This window comes from Geotrypetes seraphini, chromosome 9 (assembly GCF_902459505.1).
Source record: "Geotrypetes seraphini chromosome 9, aGeoSer1.1, whole genome shotgun sequence".
NCBI classification, from domain to species: domain Eukaryota; kingdom Metazoa; phylum Chordata; class Amphibia; order Gymnophiona; family Dermophiidae; genus Geotrypetes; species Geotrypetes seraphini.
The window spans coordinates 66,673,182-66,697,375 of NC_047092.1; the positions used below are offsets into that span (position 1 = coordinate 66,673,182).

The following is a 24,194-nucleotide window of genomic DNA, read 5'->3' on the forward strand; positions in this document are numbered from 1 at the left end:
ATAGGAAGGGAAGGTAAGACATGGAAATGTAGATTTTGAGAAGAGAGCAGAAAAAAGGGAAAAATTGAATGTTAATGCCAAAGATGGATGCAAAGCAGAACGTGAAGACGGAGAGAAAAACAGTCAAAGGACAAAGAAGGCCCTGGAAACATAGTTAAAAGCACAGAAAAATGAAGTCAGCAGACAACAAAGGTAGGGAAAATATTTTATTTTCAATATAGTGATTGAAATGTGTCAGTTCTGAGAAAGGAAAGATGTTAAACATTAACTGTGAGGGCCACAGAAAAAATAGTTAATGTCTTATTAAAGAAATTACAATTTTACTTGAGGTAAAACTCTATATTTATAAATCTCTCCTTTAACAGTTAATGGAAAGATTTATAAACTATAAAGAGTTTTACCCCATGCAAAATTGTTATTTCTTTAATAAGACATTATCTATTTTTTCTGCGGCCCTCCAAGTACCTACAAATCCAAAATGTGGCCTGCAAATGGTTTGAGTTTGAGACCACTCCTTTACGGAGAGAATCCTCTTCAGGTTGATGAATAGTGATACCCCAAATTTCTTATTTGTCATAATTTACTTTAAACCTCACCATATGTCCATAAAGTTGCAATTCAAGCACTATCGTAGATAGGGTCCGCTGGGGCTGATGAACATAAAACAAAATATCATCTGTGAATTGAGCCAACTTTTGATGCTGAGAGCCCAATTGAAAATCCTGTATATTGGGATTATCCCAAATGCGCTGAGCAAAAGGCTCTATTGACAGGGTAAAAAGAAGTGGTGAGAGCGGGCAACCCTTCCGGGTTCCCCTCTGGATAGGGAAGGAGATATAATATCTACCATTCACCTTCACCCACGCTACTGGAGCCTCATATAATTTATGAAGCCAAGTACAAAACCCCTCCCCAACTCCAACCTTTTGTAACACCTGCCATAGAAAGCCCCAATGGATCCTATCAAACTCCTTTTCCGTATCTGTTGACAAAAGCAGGAAGGGCATGTGAGCTCTACAGATCCCCCATAACACATGCAGCGTCCCCAATTGATGTTTAGAGATAAAGCCAGATTGATCAACATGAACCAAGGAAGGAAATGAGCAAGTCTTTCTGCAAGGACTTTGCTATAAACTTCATATCTATATTAAGGAGGGAGATAGGTCGATAGGAAGAACACGAGGCCACATCTTTACCGGGCTTAGGCAAAATAGTGATCCCAGCCTCTTGCATACTGGGTGGCAGAGTTACCTTCCTTGAACCCTTTACCAACCTTCACCAATAACGGACTTACATACCACCAAAAAGCTTATAAAAGTGAGGAAAAAAACCATCCAAAGAAGGAGAACTACCCGGTCACAAAACTTTAATAGCTTTCAAAATTTCCTGTGAAGTGGGAGATCCAACCTGGTACTGTCTTCCTGAGATAACTTAGGGAACTGTAGCCGATCTAAATAGGCTGATGTCTGCTTCCACACCCCTGACTCAGATTCAGTATACCATTCCTGATCTCCTCATCTTCATATTGCAATATATTCTTAGTATCTTTGATTTTCTGAATGACCTGAGTTGCCAGTCTACCTCAAGTACCTCGCTGGTAAAGTGCCAGATTTATTACTATATTCAAACGTTGCTTTGCCTGCAGTTGCTGAAATTCTAACCGGGCCATTTGCAAAGCACATCTTACTATTGTCTGGATTCCTATTCCAGGTGAGATGTTTCCAGGTTTCAGCCAAGCAGTATTACAGAATTTATTTTCTTCCTAATAGCCAACTCTCCCTCCATCCTTCAGCTAGGGAGTCCCACATGTGAGAATATGCTGCCTGCTTGTCCTAGGATACAGCACAGTTTCTTCCTTTCACAAAACACCGTGGAGTCAATCACTCCTCCTTAAAACCTGTTTCTCCTGCCAACCTACCCAACCATACCTTGGACTCTTTCGCCCCAGTCCCAATTCTCTACTGTAACGCCAGATCAGCCCAAAACAAAACCCAAATACTAAAAGACTTACTCGGAGATTTTGACCCTGGTTTCCTGTGCATCACAGAAACATGGATCGAAAGAGATGACTCTTTCACACAAAACGAACTCTGCCCCCCTGGCTACTATGGTCTCTTCTCACCCAGATCCAACCGGAGGGGAGGAGGCCTGGCCCTGCTTTACAAATCATTTTTCAATGTCCAGCTCCTTGAAAAGGGCAGCCATACATCACTAGAATTCTTGCTAGCCTCAGTAAACAACAAACTCCATCCCTACCCATTAGGTATCCTGCTACTTTACCGCCCACCCACCCCCTGGAACAAATCCTCCGAACTCGTCCTAGAGACCATAACAAGGGCCTTCCTAAAATTCCAGAGACTATTGATCATTGGCGATATTAACCTCCACCTAGACGATATCACCAACAAGGATGCAACCGATTTCAACGACTTCCTCACCTCCCTCGGTTTCACTGCCCCTCTGCCCACCCTTTCCCATGATAAGGGGCATACTCTAGATATCATCAGCTTCCTCGATCTGACGGAACACAAAACTTCTGTTGAAGAAGCGCGTTGGGAACATGTCCCCTGGTCTGATCACCTTCTTGGCTCTGTCTGCCTTCCCATTTTCATGTCCCATCTGGGCACTCCTCCCCGAGCCACAAACTATATCACCTACCGCAAAAAATCACGAGTGAACAGTTCTGGTCCCAATTTCTCAATCAACTCCCTTCTTCTCCTGACCATACCGACCCTGACTCCAACTGGCACAACTGGGTAACCCTTTCTGAATCCACTTACCGCGCTCTTGCTCCCCTCTGTACTAAACCTATCTCCCACTCCCGCAAAGCTCCCTGGTATCTTCCATATCATAGGGAATTGAAGCAGAAATGTCGAGCACTGGAGCGTAAATGGAAAAAATCGAAATCCCCTTCTGACAGACAATCCTGGAGAGACAATATCAAGTTCTACAACATGGTATTGACAAAAGCAAGAAAAAATTTCTATGGTGACAAAATCACCAGATCAAAAAACCAAACTAGTACACTGTTCAACATCTGGCGTAATTTAACCTCAAAAAATGACTCCACCTCCCCCCTCTCTCCACCATCTGCTAACAACCTAGCCAAATTTTTTAACGATAAGATAATTACCATAAGAAGCTCTTTCCCCCCAACTATCTCCTACAATTCTCTACCTCCCACCGACTCCAACCCTATCCCTGCTAATAGATCCTGGACTGCCTTCGAAATAGCCTCCGAATCCCAGATCTCTAAACTTTGTCTCAAATAGAAATCCTGCAAATGTATCCTAGATCCTTTCCCATCCTACCTTTACGATAACATTCCTGCGCAGGCCATCTCCTCCCTCACCAATCTTGTAAACACTGCCCTACTATCTGGCCTGTTCTCTACAGAAATGGGACACATTGCCTTATCCCCTCTTTTGAAAAAAGCTGATCTCGACCCCGCCTCACCATCGAACTACCGCCCCATAGCAAATATCCCCCTCCTAACCAAACTGCTTGAGTCCATAGTCGCTACCCAGCTATCTTCTTATCTAGAGAGATTTTCCATTCTCTCCCCCTATCAACATGGCTTTAGACCCAGCTTCAGCACCGAGTCCCTCCTTGTTTCCCTAGTTTCAAGTTTAGTTTCAAGTTTCAAGTTTATTAGTGTTTTTGATTAATCACTTAATCATACTTCAAAGCGATGAACATAAATAAAAAACATTAAAAATTACAATATTAAAAAGTAATACAATATTTAACATAAATGTAAAAATAAAACAAACTATATACAAACTTCACAAACAAGATAAAAGGGCGAATGGGATTTGAACTACAAATTATTATAGAGAGAATAGTCAGGGAAAAACACAAGTTCGGGGATATAAGATACATAGTCAAATTCAACATAATTAATAAATCCAAGGTTGAGAATTATTACTCAAAAGCATCTTTGAAAAGGAATGTTTTTAAATTAGTCTTAAATTTATCAATATTGTGTTCTTCTCTTAAATAAATTGGAAGAGAATTCCAGACTTGAGGGGCCGTCACGGAAAAAACAAATTGTCGTCTAGTGTTGATGATCTTGAGAGAGGGAATTGTCAATAAATGTTGTTCGTTTGACCATAATATTCTATTTGAGGAGTAAGGAATTAGTGATTTAAATATAAATGCAGGTGTTTTAAAGAGTATTGATTTAAAAGTGAGTAAGCATAATTTTAAGTTATTCTATGAGATACCAGAAGCCAATGAGCGTTCTTAAGAAGTGGTGTTACATGATCAAATTTTTTTGTTTTTGTTATGAGCTTGATGGAAGTATTTTGTATAATTTGTAGACGTCTAATTTCACTTTGTGCAATTCCTTTAAAAAGGGCATTACAGTAATCGATTTTAGAAATTACTAAGGAGTGGATAAGAATATTAAGTGATTTAGAGCAGAGGTATTGAGAGAGGGAACGGATTTGACGAAGTCTATAGAAAGATGATTTGATGATACTACCAATATGATCGTGAAAAGTTAATTTATTGTCAAATATGACTCCTAGGATTTTTTTTTTTTTTTTTTTTTTTTTTTTTTTTGAAGTTTAAGATTTTATTAAACAAAATGAAAACAGTACACAGGCAGCATGCCAACAGCAAAAGTACATTGCCCATATGAAACAACAACAGAACCCCCCCACCCCCCCACCGAGTGATACAATATATGCTTAAAACAAAGGAAGATGACAAAGAAAATAAGAAAAATTTCAAAGTAAACCTCGCCAGGAGCTATAACGAGACCACTGTCGATGAAACGTTCCACAGGAATCATTATTTAAAGCAGTCAATTTGGACATCAAGTAAATTTGGTCAATCTTATGTAACAGTTCAGTACGAGAAGGCAAAGAGGCACGCTTCCAATATGTGGCTACTAAAAGTCTGGCTGCCGTAGCAACCAGAGCCACAAAGTGATTCTGATCCACATCCAAACTCCCCAAAGGGTAGTTAAGTAAAAATATTTCCATACGCAACAGGATGGGTAAGCGTAACACATCAATCAGCAGTCGTTGAACCATCTTCCAATAAGGTACAATCGTAATACAATCCCACCACACATGTCCAAAGGAGCCCAGACATCCACAGTTGCGCCAACAGTGCCCGTCCCCACAGTGATAGAAACGGTGCACCTTTTCTGGCGTAAGGTACCACTGGAATAGCATCTTATATCCCTGCTCCACTAAGGGAGATGCCAAGGAGACTCTCAGCAGTGTACCATAGAGACAGTCCCATTGTCGATAATCCAAGGCCCTCCCCAGCAAGAGTTCCCAACGATGTTCATATGTGTGGGCCTGTGGTCTAGTGTATAAAAGAGCCCTATAGAGACGTGAAATAAGGCCCACCCCAGATCCCATCCTAAATACTTGTAAAAAAGCAGAGTCTGCCCCTTCCCACTCCGGGATCACCCTCTTCACCATAAAATCTCGAAGTTGGACATAGGCGAAAAAATCAGTCGAGGGGAGGTCATATATAGATTGCAAGGCAGCAAAGGGTACCAGTTGTCCACCCATTACCAGCTGACCTAGGACCCTAAGACCCTCCATTTCCCAACGCCGAAAAATCCCAGTATCTTTAGCAGGCAGAAAATCAGGGGCAAATCTAATGGGAGTAGCATAAAAATAGCGCTGACGTGGGAACCAAGCTCGTCGAACCCGGCTCCACGCCTGCAAAGTACATTCCATCCCATAAGACGTCCCCATCTGCAGATCTCGAAGGATATCAAAAGACAGCCAGGGCACTGCTGCCAAAGGGTAAGTAGGTTGTAAGGCCTGTTCTAGAGAGACCCAGCGCTGGGAGGGATATGCCCAATGAAACAGTCCTTGCAGTTGGGATGCATAGTAATATGTAGAAAAATCAGGGACACCCATTCCCCCATGTAACCTGTCCCAGTACATACGTTCCCTCCGCACCCTAGGGGGTTTACGTGTCCAGATATAAGCAAAGGCCCGCCGTTGTAGCCTAAGCAAGAACCGTTTAGGAACTGAGAGAGGTAGGCAGGAGAACAGATACAAAAAACGAGGCAGCACATTCATACGCAAAGCACTAATCCTACCCATCCAAGACAATCTCAAACCCTCCCATCGATCCAGATCAGCAAATACAGTTCTTAGCAACGGAGGGTAATTTAATTCAAAAAGGTCAGTAAGTCTTCGAGATATACGCACACCAAGGTATTTAATGGATTTAGCCGCCCATCGAAACGAGAACATAGCACGTAAGTCCGTTACCAACAAGTCCGGAAGGGAAACGTTAAGCAATTCAGATTTTTCGATGTTAATTTTAAAGCCAGCCACCACACCAAACATAGTCAAAACACGAAGCACCTCCGTCAAAGAACGATGTGGGTGGGTCAAGGTAAACAAAATATCATCAGCATATAATAAAATCTTATGTTCTTCACCACCCACCACAATTCCCTGAATATCAGCATTCGCACGTATAGTGGCTGCTAAAGGTTCCATGACCAGCGCGAAAATCAGTGGTGACAAAGGGCACCCTTGCCTAGTTCCTCTACGAATCATAAAATTAGCAGTATATCTTCCATTAACTCTTAAACAAGCCTCCGGGGCAGCATATAATAATGTCACCCAGTGTAGAAAAGCACCCGAAATGCCCATCTTCTTCAGGGCCGCTAACATAAACGGCCAATAAACCCTATCAAAGGCTTTTTCAGCGTCAACTGATAACAGGACTGCCGGAACAGAATCTTGATGGGCCACTCCAATAAGATCTAACACTCTTCGGATATTGTCACCAGGTTGCCTCCCTGAAATAAAGCCACATTGATCTCCATGAACTAGGTAAGGCAGAAAACGTTGCAACCGGACTGCCAAAATACGGGTAAACAGCTTATAATCAACTCCTAACAATGAGATAGGGCGGTAAGACCCACAAAAGAGGGGATCTTTCCCAGGTTTAAGAAGAAGGGAGACCGCTGCCTGACGAAACGAATACGGCAGACAATCCCCCTCCAAAAAAGAATTAAACAATCTGGTCAGAGGATTGACTATATGGGCCTCCATTTTCTTATAAAACAGGGGGGAGAAGCCATCAACACCCGGTGCCTTGGAAGCAGCCAGATGACGTATAGCTGCCACCACCTCAGCGGGTTGAATAGGGGAAGAGAGCCATTCCGCATCAACTTCCGCCAAACAAGGCAAGGTGACGTTAGATAGGAAAGCATCTATCTCCCCCTCCGTGGCTTCACTTTCCGGAGTGTACAGAGTCTGATAGAAGGATAAAAAGGCCTGATGGATGTCCCCATCAGCTGCACAAAGCTGACCCGAATCATTACGAATCCGAGTTATGGAATGTTGTGCTTGAGTTTGCTTGATCTGTGCAGCTAACAAGCGACCTGCCCTACCACCCCATTCAAAAAACCGTTGTTTCCGCCTCTGCAGGGCCCAAGCCATGCCCTCTAAATCAAGTTCTTGTAAATCTCTCCGGCACTCCGTCAGCGCTACCCCCCCAGCCACCGACGGGGCTCTCTTGTGGGCATTCTCTAGGCGTCGAAGGCGGGACACTAGTTCTAATCTGCGGGCCACTCGACATTGATTTCTGTACGACCCCCTCGAGATACAACAACCCCGAAGGGTAGCTTTAAAACTTTCCCAAAGAATTGCAACATTAATGCCAGCTATGTCGTTGAATACAAAAAATTCCTTGACATCAGTCTCTAAAAGAGTCAAGGTATTGGGATCTTTCAACAAAGAGTCATTCATACGCCATAAGCGACGGCCGCCTCTAACCTGTCCAACCTGTAACTCCAGAGTCAAAGGAGCATGATCTGACCACACCCGGGGCTCAATACTGGAGGCCAGGGCTCGAGGCAGAGCAATACGAGGCAGCATCCACATATCAATTCTAGTATATGAATTATGTTTCGATGAATAAAATGTGTAATCTCGCGTGCCTGGATGTAAATAGCGCCACACATCTATCAAATCGTGCCTACGCAGGAAGCGCAGCAAAGCTCTTCTGTCGCTTCTAGCGTAGCGGATGGAAGAATTTGAATTATCCTCCTGAGGATAGCAAGTAAGGTTAAAATCTCCACCCACAAGGAGTGTACCTTCTACATGATCTAACAGCACACGTTCTAGCAATGTAAAGAAGGCCCCCTGACCAGCGTTTGGGGCATAGACATTCAGCAAACTATACAAGGTGCCATCCAACTCAGCCTTGACCAATATGTAGCGGCCCTCAACATCCCGCACCACCTCTCTCAATACCACCTGGACACGTTTATGAATTAAGATGCCCACCCCCTGGGTCTTTTTCCGGACCTTATTAGAAGAAAGGAAAACGTGTGGGTAGCTATGGTGTGTAAGCAATTTCTCATAGTGAGATTGAAAATGGGTCTCCTGAATAAATCCAACCGCACTATTCAGGCGGCTCATTTCTTTAAATAACAAGCGTCGTTTTTGTGGAGAATTCAGACCATGTACATTATAAGATAGCAAAGTGAGTTTATCCATTTGTACCAGAAAGGAAAAAGCACTTCATTGCCAAATCAACCATTTGTTCCAAAGCAGCCAAATCAACCAACCCCTGCAATCGTAACCCTAAGAAAAACATTATACAAACACACTTCCATACAATCATACAAGAAAGCACTCGGTCACTACTTTCCCCAGCTCCAACATCCCCCCTTCCCCCCATCCCCCCAACAGTACCCCACATGGTCCAGCCACCAAAGCACCTGGAAACCACGGTACAGGAAGTGTAGAGAAACAGTTCACAAAGGGACCCCCAGAACAAGCCCTATAAACAATCTTCGCGACAGAAGCCGCTCAGCAAAGAGAAGAAAAAACAGACACAGCACAAAATTACTAAAGCACATTGCACAAAAACAAATGTTCAAGTGGGTGAGGGTGTGGCCGCCTCCAAAGGGCGACGAGCTGCAGCCGATCTAGCCACTCTCTGCCATCCCAACCCTCTTCCTGATTTGGGCACAGGTGACCTCTGAGGAAGTGGAGCCATTTCTGAAGCTGCCATCAGACCAGCTTCCACCAATCGAGCCTGAACATCCGCCACAGTGAGTGCAGTGTAAGTCTTGCTTGCATGAGTAAAAGCCAATCCGATAGGATAAATCCATCTATATCGAACACTGTGCTCCTGCAGTATACGGGTACAGTCTCTATATGTGCGACGGCGGGCCAGGGTTGCTGGAGCTATATCAGGATAGACATCAATGTCCGCTTCTTCCCATTTAACAGTTCCCCCAGAGCGCCGCACCGCCCTAAGCACATGTTCTTTATCCATATAGCGATGGAAACAGGCCACAACATCACGAGGACGGTTCACATCACGAGGGCCAGGGATGCGGTGAGCCCTATCCAGCAATGGTTTCCCCACCTTCACAGGTAAACCAGCGGACTCCAGTGCCTGAATGCATATATGATCAATCACCTCCATGCAGCGAGAGTCAGAAACAGTGTCAGGCACACCCCGAAAGCGAAGGTTGCACCGTCTGGAGCGATTCTCCAGATCTTCCATCTTTAGGGTGCTCGCATCAGCCTTTTCCTCTAACGCTGCAATCCTGCCTCTCAAGTGTGTTAATTCAGAGCCATGTGCCTCCACTGCAGTCTCCGTCTCTCCCACTCGATTCCCGATTTCACCCACCTCACGTTTTAGCTCAGCAACAACAGCGTGGATATCAGCTCGAACTGCAGAGATTTCAGATTTTAATTCCTGAAACCAGCCACGCATCTCCAGCTGTAAAGTTGGCAACGTTGCATCGACATGTGAGCCCTCCGCAGCCGCGGTCGGATCGGGCGCCATTTTTGAGCTAGGCTTAGGAGGCCCGTTCGGGATCGGTGAAGAAAATGCTTTTATGTCGGTTTGTTTTTTTCGCGTCGTCATCGAGACACAGCAAAGCAGCTACACAATCGAATTGTAGGTAATATGCAGTGCAGGCTCGCTAGATCGCGCGAAGATAGCCAAAATCAGCACGGGGGTCCGCGGAGCTATCTCTCTAGGCTGCCATCAGCCACGATGACGTCACTTCCTCTTGACTCCTAGGATTTTAATGGTATTAACCGATTGCAAAGGAATATTTTTTATAGTAATAGGGGCAATAAGTTTAGGAGTTTCTTTCCATGGGAAAAGCATCGTCTTTGTTTTTTCAATATTAAGGACTAACCTATTTGTATCTAACCATTGATGAACTTGTTCGCGTTTATTGTTAATTGCTATGATATCCAAAGAATTGTTGGGGTCTAAAGGGTGTAGGAGCTGAATATCATCAGAGTATACATGAAAACCTATAGATTGGCAGACAGTCATCAAGGGAGCAAGAAAGATATTGAAAAGTAGGGGAGAAAGGATAGATCCTTGGGGAATACCATGAGAAGTTAGTGAACTTTTGGAATTTGAATTATTAAAGGCAACAGTAGAAATACGATCAGAGAAATAAGATATCAAATATCAAAGGTGCAACAACTACATTCTCGAAACAAATTCGCTGTTCTGTTACAATTCGATCTCTCTGCTGCTTTTGATGTCATCCACCACGACATATTACTTTTCAACTTTCCGAGATAGGAATTGATTCCACCGTTCTTAATTGGTTTTCAAACTTCCTTCGCTCTCGCTCCTACACTGTCAACTCTAATAGCACCATGTCCACTCCTTGGTCTCCTTCTTGCGGTGTCCCTCAGGGATCACCCCTTTCCCCTATCCTTTTTAATATCTATATGTCCTCATTGAAGCTCTTCCAGCTTTCCCCCCTTGAAACAATCTACACATAAGCCGACGATATCCTTGTCCTTCTTGAAACAGACCAGAACCTCACCAACCTCCACGATAACATAACATCCTGCATAATGAGACTCCACTCCTGGTCCCTCTCGGTACAGATGAAACTAAATGAATCAAAAACAAAATTACTCTGGCTCGGCCCAAAGTTAGAACACCTGCCCACCCTCTTCGCACTGCCCTCAGGCACTGCCTTATACCTTGAGTTCTCAAGCAAGGTCCTTGGCATCATTATCGATTCCTCTCTCTCTCTCAACGACCACCTCAACTCTTTGACAAAATCATGCTTTTTCAGCCTCCACATGCTAACGAAAGCAAGACCCTTCTTCCGCCAAAAACATTTCGCCGTCCTTGTCCAATCCATCATCCTCTCCAAACTTGACTATTGTAATGCCATTTACCTATGCTTAAGAAAAAAAAGCCTCCAAAGACTCCAGCTTATCCAGAACACGGCAGCCAAGCTGATTTTTGCAAAACGTAAATCTGACCACGTCTCCCCACTCCTGGCCAATCTTCATTGGCTCCCAGTGATTTCCAGAGTCCAATTCAAATGCTCTTGCCTGGCTTTTAAGATTATTAACGGTATCCTTCCTTCCCTAATCCCACTTTCTTTTAACTCCTCGTGCCCTGACTCCACCAGGACCGCCCATAAATTAAAACTATCCTTCCCCTCCCTACATGGTATTCTCCACGCAGGTAAACTGGGAAAATCACTTCTTTTCAAAATCACAGGTCTCTGGAATGACCTTACTATCACGCTGTGGAACCTGAGCTCCCTCCATTTATTCCGCAAGCAACTAAAAACCTGGCTCTTCTCTAACATGTAATTTCTTTTCCCTTACTTTTCCACTCGATTTATAAACTTATGTAAACCTTTTCCTACCCTTTCTCATTTTTAAGTTCTTGTAAACCGTGCCGAGCTCTACTTCCGTGGAGATGATGCGGTATATAAACTTATGGTTTAGTTTAGTTTAGTAACAGGTGTTATCTGGGGACATCAGGCAGATGTTCTCACATCCCTCCCACCTCCCCTGGTTGGCTTCTTAGCTTGCTTATGGGACTGAGGTACCGCGAGCTGGCATTGGGTGGGAAGGCACTTGTGCATACGTGGTGTGGGCAGTTGTGAAGTTTAAAAAAACTTAGTGGCAATACACTTTTACTACTGTCCACATGTTACCCACATGTGAGAATATGTGCCTGCTGTCCCTGGATAACACTTGTACTGCTTTTTTCCCTATAGAGGTTTCTTTGTTGCAAGAGGAATTGAGGTGGATAAATTTGAGAGTGAACTGTTTGGGGAAGAAAACAATATCAAGGCAGTGGCCATGGTGGTATATAGGAGTAATGGAGCATAGATGGAAACTGAATGAGGAGGTTAAACCAAGAAATTTAGAGGCATAAAAAGTCAGAAGTCATTTGCATGAATGTTAAAATAATCAAGAACAGGGAAGAGTAGTTTTAGAGAGAAGAAAAACCAAGCATCAAAGTCAGTGAAAAGGGAAGAGAGAATTAACCTAGGGGTTGATAAAGGATAGATACTTGGTGAGATAGTCAGTTCTGCATATGTCTAGTAGTGCAATAGAAATGATTAATATGGTAGTAGTAGTAGTAGTAGTAATAGTAGCAGCATGAATGGGCAGATGAAGTGGACAAAGGAAGGAAAAGAATTAGGCTGTAGTGGAAGAAGAGAGAGAAACCTAAAGAAAGAGAGAATGGTAGCCTGGCACCACCACCACGACCAACAGGACAAGGTATGTGTGTGTGGGGGGGGGGGGGGGTGAGGAAGGTAACATACACGACAAACAGGAATGTCTTTGGGAAAAGCCAAGAATCTGTTAGTGCAAGAAAATGCAGAGTATGAGAAAGAGGTCATAAATAAAGGTAAACTTGTTGAATTACAACTGGAAAGGAGTGAGTTAAATGCAGAAGCAAAGACAAATTAATGAGTATGGACATTCCTCAGGGCACATGAGAAAGGAAGAGAGGAGGGAGGCGAGGAATGCGACTACGACTGGAGAAGCTGTGCTTTGATCTGTACAGGTGGGGTGAGAGTCAATCTGGGTAGCCAGGTTTTGGACTAATATCCCAAGGGAAAGGAGGAAGAGCAAGAGAGCAAAAGAAGATTAGGAGAGGCATGACAGGGACAAAGATAAGATGTGCCCAGACAGAATGGAAATGATTGAATGAAAGTAAGAAAACATTTAAACTTGAGAACTAAGGGGAAGTTAGAAGATAAAATGGCTGGTGATGTGATCAAAGTAGAAAATGAGCAGTGTGGTCTGTAGGTATTTAAGATAGGGAATAAAATTGGGAAGACTAAGAGTTACAGTCAGGAAGAGAAAATGTAGAGTCGTAGGAAATAGAAGGAAAAGGGAAACTACAAGACTATGGAGACGTGTGACATATGCCTTCTGGCAGACTATCAAAAGTAGTATGTGGTAGTAAAAGAGGTCCCAGTGGTTTGGGGTTGACTTGGCAGTTACTCCAGAGGATGCTGAGAAGAATATGCTATAATATTTCCCAGAACCTTGGAGGCTGCTGGAAAAAGCAGGGGTAGCAGGAGCAGGGTCCCGAGTGGTTTGGGGTGGACCTGGATGATTCTGGGAATGATATGCCAATGGGATGCAAAACTTCCCCAACACCGTGTTTTCATGTTGTGCCTTTACAATTTTTTTTTTTTTTTTTGCCAGATCATTTTTTTTCAAAAAGATCAAGACAGAAAACATTTTTGCTTTTAGTTTAGGCACTACTTCTTCACAGGCTGAGCATTTGCAAAAACTCTAATTTCTGTGTTATCCTGTTACAGGAAAATGGGGCTATCAAAAAGACAGTGGCGTACCTAGGGTATGTGGCTCCCGGGGCCCATCATTTTTTGACACCCCCCAAGTAAAAAAATATTTTTTGTAATGACCATGAAACAGAATAAATGGTCAGAATAGAAACAGGCAGTGAAAATTTTCTTATATTCCAAACATAACGTAACATAAATTATGTCTGAATTGTCATGACATCAGAAGTACATATGGAGTAGTTGCAGGTGATGCTTGGGACAGTTCTGATTGTGTTAGTTCGGTTTTATGTGTTTTTTGATTAGAAGGGTTTTTTTTTCTTTTTGAAGGTTTTGTAGTCTGTGGTCGAGGTCAATAGGTTGTAGAATTGGGGGGTCGAGTGTTAGGAGGTTGTCGAACTGTTTTTTTCTTTTGACGTTTTTGGTTGGAGGGTGTGTGAATGGTGCGTGAGTTCTCCTATGTCTGTTTGAGGTGGATTGAATTATTTAGCTGAAGAAATTAGTTACCCCCTCATCCCACACACATTAATTCTCTTCCATTTTTGTTCCCATTATAAAGAACACTGATAAGTTCCCAGAAAAAAAATACATTAAAATAAGAAGTGAAAACAAAGGCCCCTACAGATGAGAACATAACATAAGAATAGCCTAACTGGGTCAGACCAATGGTCCATCATGCCCAGTAGCCCATTCTCATGATAGCCAATCCAGGACACTAATACCTGGTCAAAACCCAAAGAGTAGCAACATTCCATGCTACCGATCCAGGGCAAGCAGACACTTCCCCCCATGTCTTAATAACAGATTATGTACTTTTCCTCCAGGAATTTGTCCAAATCTTTCTTAAAACCAGCTACACTATCTGCTTTTACCATAACTTCTGGCCACTTCATTTTTAAGTTAGATCTTTCCTTTCAAACAGAGACCTTGCTAGATGTCAAATACAGCACAAGGTAACTTCACATGGACTTAGCTGTGCAGGAAATGTGAATCTCCTCATACACCCACCATATAGTGCAAAAATGTGCAAAGGTCTGTTTTTTTCTTTCGATCACTACATAGCCTAATGCCACACAAGCAGCGCTGTTACTAACATATTCTGTAGGTCAATGCTAAGGATAACAAAATTTCCTTCCTTGGACCAGAAGGAGATACTGATAAACCACTGGAAGAGATCCCAAAACAACACCCAAAGACCCACTCAGTGTGTGAACCAGTTGAGTGGAGTGGACTAACTGGGGGGTGGAAATGGGCCCGGAGTTTGCTCAGCAGAATTTCCCAGACCACCTCTTCCTCTCAACACATTGACGCGCTGCCACCACCACCACTAGGAACACCTCACTGGGTAGGCCAGCTATGCTATAAACTTTATAAAACACATTATTATATTTTCTTATAAAGCACATATTTTAACTGAACTCTCTGACATCCTCAGCCTTTTCCATTCACAAAAATAGAAGGAAGAAAAGTTCCCATTTCCTGCTGTCTCATGTCCCCGGCCTATACAATATTTTTTTTTCTGCAGATCCTTCAAAGGTCTGACCAAATCCTCGTTTCACTTGCATTATAAAGTACTGAGGATGCCATCTCTCCCCAATCCCAGGTCCTAAAGTCTAAGACAGTAGCGCAAACTAATGCTGCCAGATTCAGGAAAAAAAAATTTCGATTCGATTCAGCCTATTGAATTGGTTTTTCAATTCGATTTTCCTGCCCAGTTGGGTGATTTTTTTCAAAAATCCTGGTGGGTTTTATAGCTTTTTCACCCCCTTTGGCTTCTCCTAACCACACTGGCGCTGTGGTGTAAATAAAATAAAGAAACAAAAAGGACTTTTCCTCTCTCTGTTAAATCCTAGCTCACGTTTGCAGTCCAACACCAGCTCTGGCAGGATACACATTTCAAATCTGACATATTGTAATCACAAAACAGAAAATAAAATTAATTTTTCTACCTTTTGTTGTCTGGTTATATTTCAAATCTTGTTGGTCCAAGGCTCTGGTTTTCTTCTGATAACTTGCTTGCCAGGGTCTCCTTCTTTCTTCTTTCTGCATACTAACCATCCATCTGCCAACTCTGTCCTCCCTTTCCATTTCCCTTCCCTCCCCAGGAAGTCTGGTATCTTTCCTTTTTTTCATCTCCCTCCACAGATCCACCTTTTCTTAACTACCCTTTCATCCGGCATCTCTCACTCCTTCCCCACCACCCCAGAGTCCACCGTCTCTCCCTTTCTTTTCCCAGTTACCCTCCTATCCAGTATCTCTATCCCTCCTCCACACCATCCCTTGTGTCCAATTTCTCTCCCTTTCTGTTCCTTCCCTCCCTAAATCCCATGGTCCATCATCTCTCTCCCTCTCCTCTATTTTCAGACCCATTATTTCTTCCCCCCCCCCAAAGTTTGGCATATGCACGTCTCTTTGAACACCCCCTTCCCTCTGTGTACTTCTAAACCAGGGTCCCCCCCCAAAGGCCTGTCCCCCCTTAAAGGTCTGCCTGTCCCCCCTTGAAGGCCTGTCCCACCCCCTTGTAGGCTTGTCCCCCCCTTGAAGGCCTGTCCCCCCCTTGAAGGCCTGCCTGTCTGTCCCCCCCCTTGAAGGCCTGCACCCCCCTTGAAGGTCTGCAACCCCCCCGAAGGCCTGCACCCCCCCGAAGGCCTGCACCCCCCTTGAAGGCCTGTCCCACCCCCTTGTAGGCCTGTCCCACCCCCTTGTAGGCCTGTCCCACCCCCTTGTAGGCCTGTCCCCCCCTTGAAGGCCTGTCCCCCCCTTGAAGGCCTGCACCCCCTTGAAGGTCTGCCTGCCCCCCCCTTGAAGGCCTGCACCCCCTTGAAGGTCTGCACACACCCCTGAAGGCCTGTCCTCCCCCCTTGAAGACCTACCTCCCCCCTTGAAGGCCTGCCTGCCTGCCTGCCCACCCGCCCCACCCTGAAGGCCTGATGCCCTGACCCACCCCGAAGGACCGCTCGCCCCCCCTGGCCTCCCCGCACCTCCTATGAAGCAGCCCGCAGCAGGATCGCGATGTCAGCGATCCCTGCGCTGCTTGGGCGCTGCTTCCTGCGCCGCGGTCCCGCCCCTCCTCTGACATCAGAGGAGGGGCGGGGCCGTGGCGCAGGAAGCAGCGCCCAAGCAGTTCAGGGATCGCTGACATCACGATCCTGCTGCGGGCTGCTTCATAGCTGATGCAGGAAGGTCAGGGGGGGCGAGCGGTCCTTCGGGGGTGGGGGGGAACTTAACGGCAAGGCCGAGAGCACCCTCTCAGGGCTGGCACCCGGGGCGGACCGCCCCTCCCGCCCCCCCCTTGGTACGCTACTGCAAAAAGACACAAGGTCTGGACCCTTTTCATGGTTTGGAGAACTATTACAATTGTGGAAAGATATCACTAACAGTCTTTAGTTGCTGACAACAGAAACTTAGCAGTAGCCTGTGGTATAAAAACCAGGTTCAATTCCCACTGCAGCTACTTGTGACTCTGGACAAGTGACTTAGCCTTCCACTGCCCCAATACAAAATAAGTACCTGAATATAAAGCCATGATACTTACCTGTAGCAGGTATTCTCCGTGGATAGCAGGCATATATTCTCACATGTGAGTGATGTCATCCATGGAACCTGGTATGGACATTACCAAGTACACTATCACTTTAAATCTTTAGTCAGTGCTCAAACCACGCATATGCTGGTGCCTTCCCACCCTACATCAGTTTATGGGACCATCAGTTCAGTAACAAAGCTAAGAAGCCAATTAGGGGAATTGGGCAGGTTGTGAGAATATGTCTGCTGTCCTTGAAAAACACTTGCTACAAGTAAATATCTGCCTTTTCCGAGGACTAGCAGGCATAATATTCTTACCTGTGTGACTCTCAAGCTGCCAGGATCATGACTCTGGAGAAGGATAATGAATATATAAACATGATCCTAGTGAAGTCCTAGGGAGTTTGAGGGAGGGTTAGCACTTAGGAGTTAAACAGATTTTGCAGAACTGTTTGTCCAAATTGACTCTCTCTTCTGGAGTTTTGTTCCAAATAGTAGTGAGAAGTAAAGGTATCGATTGAGGACCAAGTATTCACTTCGCAAATGTCCTCAATAGATGCAGAGCAGAAATAAGCCATCAAAGAAGTCTTAAACAACCTGGGCCAATCAGAGCTTTGTGTCCCTTCCTGGTGCATCCCACCATTTTGAAGAGGCAGCTCTGCTGGCTTGGAGGTAGGCATCCCTCTGGCCAGCCTTCATAAACAAGATTAAGGGGGGAGGGTCATCTGAGGCACTGGGGGGGTCATCGGGGTGTGGAATTAGGGAGTTGGCATCCCGCTGGCGGGGGGTGTCGGGAGGGGGTTGATTGGTGGTGGGAAGGAGTCGGCATCCCACTGCCGGGGGTATTCGGGGAAGGGGGTTGTTTAACAGCAGCAGTGGGAAGGAATAGACATCCCTCCTGCTGCTGAGGGGAGTGGGGTTGCTTAACGGCTGCAAAATTTTCTGGCAAGTCTGAGCTGACGAGAAAGTAAGATTAGGACAGCTCAGCTTTGCTGGAAAATTTTGCTCACAAATGTAGGACAGTGAGGTTAGGGGAATCACCCGGCAATAATAGAGAATCACCGGGAGTGCTCGTTTAAATGTTAATGACAATGTTGTAATACATTTGCATGGCAGAGTCAGAGACTGCTAGGATGCTTGGAAAAGACCACAGTAAGCCGTTTTGATAATCTGCCACTAAAATACATGAATGATAAACCAGCTGGAACTGGTTTAGCAACCACTTTAAAGTTTTGAGAAACTTCCCCTGAGAGGTTTTCTTTTTCACCAGTTTGGGCAAAATTTATTCAGTATTTTGATCTTTTAAACTGAACTTCAAGACTTTCTGACTCCTGACGCAGGTGGAGGTGAAATATGGCCTGTATCGTGTCCATCATTAAAGTAGAATTACCCAGAACTTAAGGCCTTTTTGAGGGGAGGGGGTTGTTCCTTTGTGGTTTGTATTCTGAATCACTGTTCTTTTTTATGTACTTGATATTTAAGCATGTTCTTGATGTAGATAGATTTTTCAAAAGTATTTTTTCTACCATTTTAAATCTATGTAAGACAAAGACAATGGTAATGATAGGTATATTATTTATGTATATACCTATGTGTTAGTTTTGTATATCTCAAATATACAGTTGCCAAGTACATGGTTGGGGGGGGGGTTGCAATGTATTTTCCAGCACATCTTAAAAGGTATGGATGTTGCACATACCTTTTGATTTCTTTACAAAGGGCAATTTTCTGTCAAACTAATTTACTTGCATAATAGATTTGAAAATTGCTCTTCAGAGGCTTAACATATGTGGAGGAAAATTAAATATCTCTTCTGTTCCTTCTATAGTTTCCAGAGCAGTTCCATCACATATTGCTCCACCTCCAGGAATAATAGAAATAGATAGTGAGAAGTTTGCTTGTCAGTGGTAAGTGTACCATTCAATAATAATATTTTTATTAGAAACAAGATGCTTCTCTGTATGTCTTTCTACTCTTTATTCTCATCATATAATAGATTTACTCATCTTCTCAAAAAGCTCTATTGGTAGATTAGGTGAATATTTTTATTCTATCCTCGAAATTCTTAATAAAGCGATCAATTTCTGACCATATAGGGGTTAACTGACTAAAGCTTTTTCCATTTAGGGTAGGTGGGGAAAGAGGGGACAGTTAGTTACTCAAGGCTATAATAAGGTAGTTGGCTCAGCCTGGTCCCAAGCCACAAAATAATCAGTCTCATTAGACTATGCCTGTCTTATAATCTCTCTCTCTGGACATTAAGGGGGCAATTCTACAATCGGATACTTCTATTTAGGCATCATTAGGATGCGCAATAGAAGTCTATTCTACAGCAGAACTTGATCAGCCAGATTCTGTTTATACAAACCCAGTATATCCTAGGATCATTGCATCTAACATTTACCTGCCTACAGTTACATTGACCGCAGACCTGACATAACTGTTGGCATCTAAATGAAGCAGAGATGCGTATAACTTAGACTATTCTATAAGTTACAAACATAAGTAGGAATATCATCCATGTGTACATCTTGCTCGCAAAGGCGTACTATATAAGTGCAGAGCAGTACTTACATGCTATGCTGACACTTCATGGGTATGTGGATCCTTATGTAAGCGCTAATATCCTAGGCATTTGTGTGCAAGGGGTGCGTTGATTATGAGGTATATAAATGCAACTGCCTAGATTATGGAATTGCCTTTGAGATTAATGTTATAACAAGATGCCTAATTTAAGAAGGCAGCAGGTGCCTATGTGTCTAAAATATTACAGTAAGCAGCAAAAATTTTGCATACCTTAACAGGTGTAAATATCTGCACCTAGATTATTCAAGTAAACAAACTTGTAAATGATGTATTGTAAAATCTATGTCCATACTTGTGAACACTGTCCCTGCTCTGCCCCTGTACACACCTATCAGCGAAGTATGCACCATTGTGACATATCCTGTACCTTTAGACCGATTGTAAGGGCCATTTATGTACGTATATGGTCACATGCATGAAAATGACTTAATAGAATTATCCCTATAAACAATTCTTCTGATGGCAATCAACTATAATGTGGAGGATTTAAAGACAAAAATGTTTGCTAGTACTTCAATCACCATGCCCTTCACTTAAAAATGCTCTGAATCCCTTATTCTAGTACAATAGGTGTGTCATTCTGGACAAGCGGATAATCTCCCCATAGCCATGAGCCTTTGCAGAAGTAATCCATTCTGGATTTTTTTCTGTATCCCTCCTTCTTCACTGAGAGCTCTACTGTCACCTATAGTTTTCCCCTTATGCATGTGAGCCTGAAGGAGTGTTTCTGTTCTGCTCTGCCTTTTTTCTTTATTTTAGTCAGTTTTTCTAATCTTTTTTTTTTTTTGTGCTCAGTACTTCCCAGTTCCAGGGTTCGACTCTGCCTGAGTGGGGAAGAAGCAGACTGAGATTTGCTGCTAACAGGTCAATCCCTTGTGGTACCTGTTGGCCAGCCTGCAGAAGTGATTTTGTAGCTCAGGATCGCCTCTGGTAAGCGTCGCTTGGTAGGGGTTCGATTGCAGACTGTTAGGCATCCGTAGGAAGCTCAGCAGTGTCTTGCAGGATTCCGGCTGTGTTTTTGCTTCAACCTTCTGGTTTTATGCCTCTGTTGGTCCATGGGGGTGGGAGTTCAGTCAGAAACTGTGTCAGACGGCAGCCCGAAGATCAGCATTGGAGGAGACTTTCTTCTTCTTTTCCAGCTACTGTTGAGGGCTAAGAGGTGAATTGGGGGTGGGGGTATGAAAATCATGTTTTTGGTGATTTGAGCTTCTTCCCCTATGTTCCCCCATCACTAAAATCTTAAATTTATTCTTTTTTTTTGTTTCCTATTACTATTTTTTGGCGCCAAAATTCTGCTAATGGCTATCTTGGATTTTAGTGATCTTTTTTTAAGTCTCCTGAAGCTTCAGATCTTTCCTTTTTGTTTCAAAACTGGTAGGAATGGAGTCCTTGGGTTCTTTTACCCCTGATTCATGCCAGGACTGTGCAAATTGTGTGCTGGAGAAGCATCCTTGTGCCAAGTGGCGGGAGCATTCAGCTTAACTTATCCTTTGCACTCTTGGGCTGAGGAACGGGTGGTTTGGGCCTTTTTCTGTACCTAGAAATAGTGGCTGTTCCACACGGAAGGGTATGGAGGCTGAAGAGCCCAAGAGACACAAATTAAAGTCTTCTGCTGGTGACTCCACAATGCCTGGTACAGTTTTTCCCCCTGAATTCATCAATTTGATGTGAAAAGATTTTCAGGATAGCTGTCCTAACACAGCAAAGGCACACAGTGCTTCGAGCACCACATGTGAGGGAAAGACCTCCCAGGGTGCATTTCTCTTGCCATCCACCACTGACCAGGGCTTGAGAGATTTTTTTGATGGGGATACAGATGATGACGGGACTCTCACTTTTACCTTACTGTTTCAACATGGCAGAAGATGACAGACTGCAGTCTGGTGGTTTGGATCCCATGGTGGCCCTGGATCCTGGGGATTATTCCACAGTTCTGCATTTATTCAAGCCCTCAGCTCTGCTGAATCTCATTTCTGAGTCCCTCTGTGAGCTAAATTTGGATTCGCAGCTGGTCCCCTCTACTTCCTCCTCTCTTATGAGTAATGAGGGTTCAGTCTTCTGTTTCCCTGGCATCTTGACATTAATATCTTAGTTCATGGAGCAGTGGGATTCTCCAGAGGGGGTTGCTCAAGGTAGGGAGAGCCATGTCTTGGCTGTATCCTATGGCACAGGAGTGCCAGCAGCTATTTACTCAGCCTAAAGTGAATTCCTTGGTTGCACAGGTCTCTTGTGAGTGAAGATGGTATGGTGCTAAAGGATATGCAGGATTGCCAAGTGGATATAGTTCTCAAGAAGCTTTTTGTGGCGTTGACTTTGGGAGTCAAAGCGGCCTCGACAGTGTTCCTTGTGACACATGCAGTCTTTCTAGGCTAAGCACTCTTGAGGGTGTGGAGCCCATACGTCTTCTCTTCTTATCTGGAGTGGATTATGTATTGGATGCTCTCTGACATTTTTCGGGTCATGAGTCAAGCTTCAGCTTATTCAGTTTCTGCATGCAGAATGCTCTGGATCAGACAATGGTCTGGAGATTCCACCTCCAAAGCTACTCAGCATACTCCCTTTTAAGGGACAATTATTATGACTTGTGTGGTTGATCATCAACTCAAGCCCCAGCCTGACAGCAGACCCAGGGCTTCTAGAGACTCAGGATGCTCTAATTTTTGTGGCTCCAGGTGATCTCGTCAGTATTCCAGCTCCACTTCCCAGAGATTCTCCCAGGGCTACAGGCAGAGGTTTTATGGTTCTAGACACAACCAGAAATCGGCACCTCAGTCTGTTCCCTCTACCAAGAAGTCTCAAGATAGGGAGCCGACTCTCGGACTTTATACTGGCCTGGGTTCAGATTTTATCCAACTGCTGGGTTCTGGAAATAATCCAGAACACCTATAAGCTGGAATTTGCTTGGCCTCTAACAGATTGGATTGTGAACTTTCCCGTGAGATGCCCAGAAAAGCAACCCGAGTACAAGCCACTGTAAGAAGGTTGCTAGACATTCAGGCCATAGAACCTGTGCCGTCCAAAGGCTCGGGCAGATGCTCCATATACTTCAGAATCCCAAAGAAAGGCTATGACAATTGGAGATCCATTCTAGACCATACTCAAGTGAATGCAGTGCTGAGGGTTCCGCATTTTCTCATAGAGACAGTTCAATCTGTCATAGCCGCGGCAATTCTGAGAGAGTTCCTGGCCTCTCTAGATCTGACTGAGGCCTATTAGCATATTCTTATTTTCCCAGACCACAGAAAGTTCCTCAGGTTTCATGTCCTGGAACAGCATTACCAGTTCTCTGCCCTGCCCTTTGGACTGGCGACAGCTCCCCCATACTTTCACCAAAGTGATGGTAGCAGTGGCAGCCCACCTTTGAAGGAAGGGGCTTCAAGTGCATCCCCACCTGGATGACTAGCTGATCTGGGTCCCCTCGTTGTTTGAGGGTTGGTGTCATCATATTCGTCTTTTCTTTATACCCCCCTTTCTTAAATTTATTTAATGTTTTTAGCTTTGTAAACCGGCCAGATACACGATGATGGTCAGTATATTAAAATGTAAATAACCTTGGAAACTTGGGATCCAAGTCCTAGACAGTCTGGGGTGGATTGTGAATTACAGAAAGAGCCATTTGTCTCGCACAATCCCTGTAATACTTGGGGGGGTCTTATTTGACATGGCTGCAGGCCGTCTTATCTTTCAGAGGCATGCAGACAGAAGCTTTGCACTCAGATAATATACCTCCTGACCTAGCCAGTGCCATCAGCGTGGGACTATCTTCAAGTCCTAGGTTCAATGGCGGCCACGATAGATGTGATTCCTTAGGCTAGGGCCCACATGCGTCCTCTTCAGCACACATTATGCAGACTCGCTACACATTAGACTTGTTGCAGAAATCTTTACCTTGGACACTGGAGGTCCAATCCAGCATGAATTGGTGGTTCTGCCCTCTATTCCTTACCAAGGGCATGCCCCATCAGATAGCCTCTTGGATGGTTGTAATGACAGATGCCAGTCTCCTCAGCTGAGGGGGAGGGGGGGGGGCTCATTGCAACCATTGTCCGATTCAGGGTCGTTCGTCGCCCACCCAGAGGAAATGGTAAATTAATTGGCTGTAACTCCTAGCCATTCGGCTGGATATGCCGAAACTTCAGAAGTCTCTGGAAGGCGAGATGATCCGGGTCTTCTCGAACAATGCTACAGCAGTGGCCTATGTCAATTGCCAGGGGGTTTCCAAGAGTGTCAAGCTGTGTCTGGAGGTCCGCTTGCTCTTCACCTTGGAGGAACATCATCTGCAAGCGCTCTTGGCGGTACACGTAGCAGGAATGGACAATGTCCAGGCTGATTTCCTCAGCAGACAGACCTTGAATCTGGTTCTCTGCTAGAGTTGGCCCCAGTTCGACCTTATGGCTATGGCAAAGAACAACAAGGTGGACAGGTTCTTCAGTCAAAAGATCTGAACCCAGAAGTGCGGGTCTGGACTCTCTGGTCCAACTGTAGCCATAGAGTGTGCTTTTGTAATTCTTTCCCC

General features: G+C 44.4%; 1 protein-coding gene across 2 annotated transcripts in view; it reads left to right on the top strand.

The window, feature by feature from the left end:
- The window catches only part of ARID2 (AT-rich interaction domain 2), an 817,990-nt gene that overhangs the window by 460,010 nt on the left and 333,786 nt on the right, over positions 1-24,194 (top strand). For both annotated transcript variants that reach the window (XM_033959297.1, XM_033959298.1), the window contains one exon: positions 18,921-18,999. In XM_033959297.1, coding sequence (XP_033815188.1) covers positions 18,921-18,999 — 79 coding nt within the window. The remainder of the gene's footprint in view (positions 1-18,920; positions 19,000-24,194) is intronic.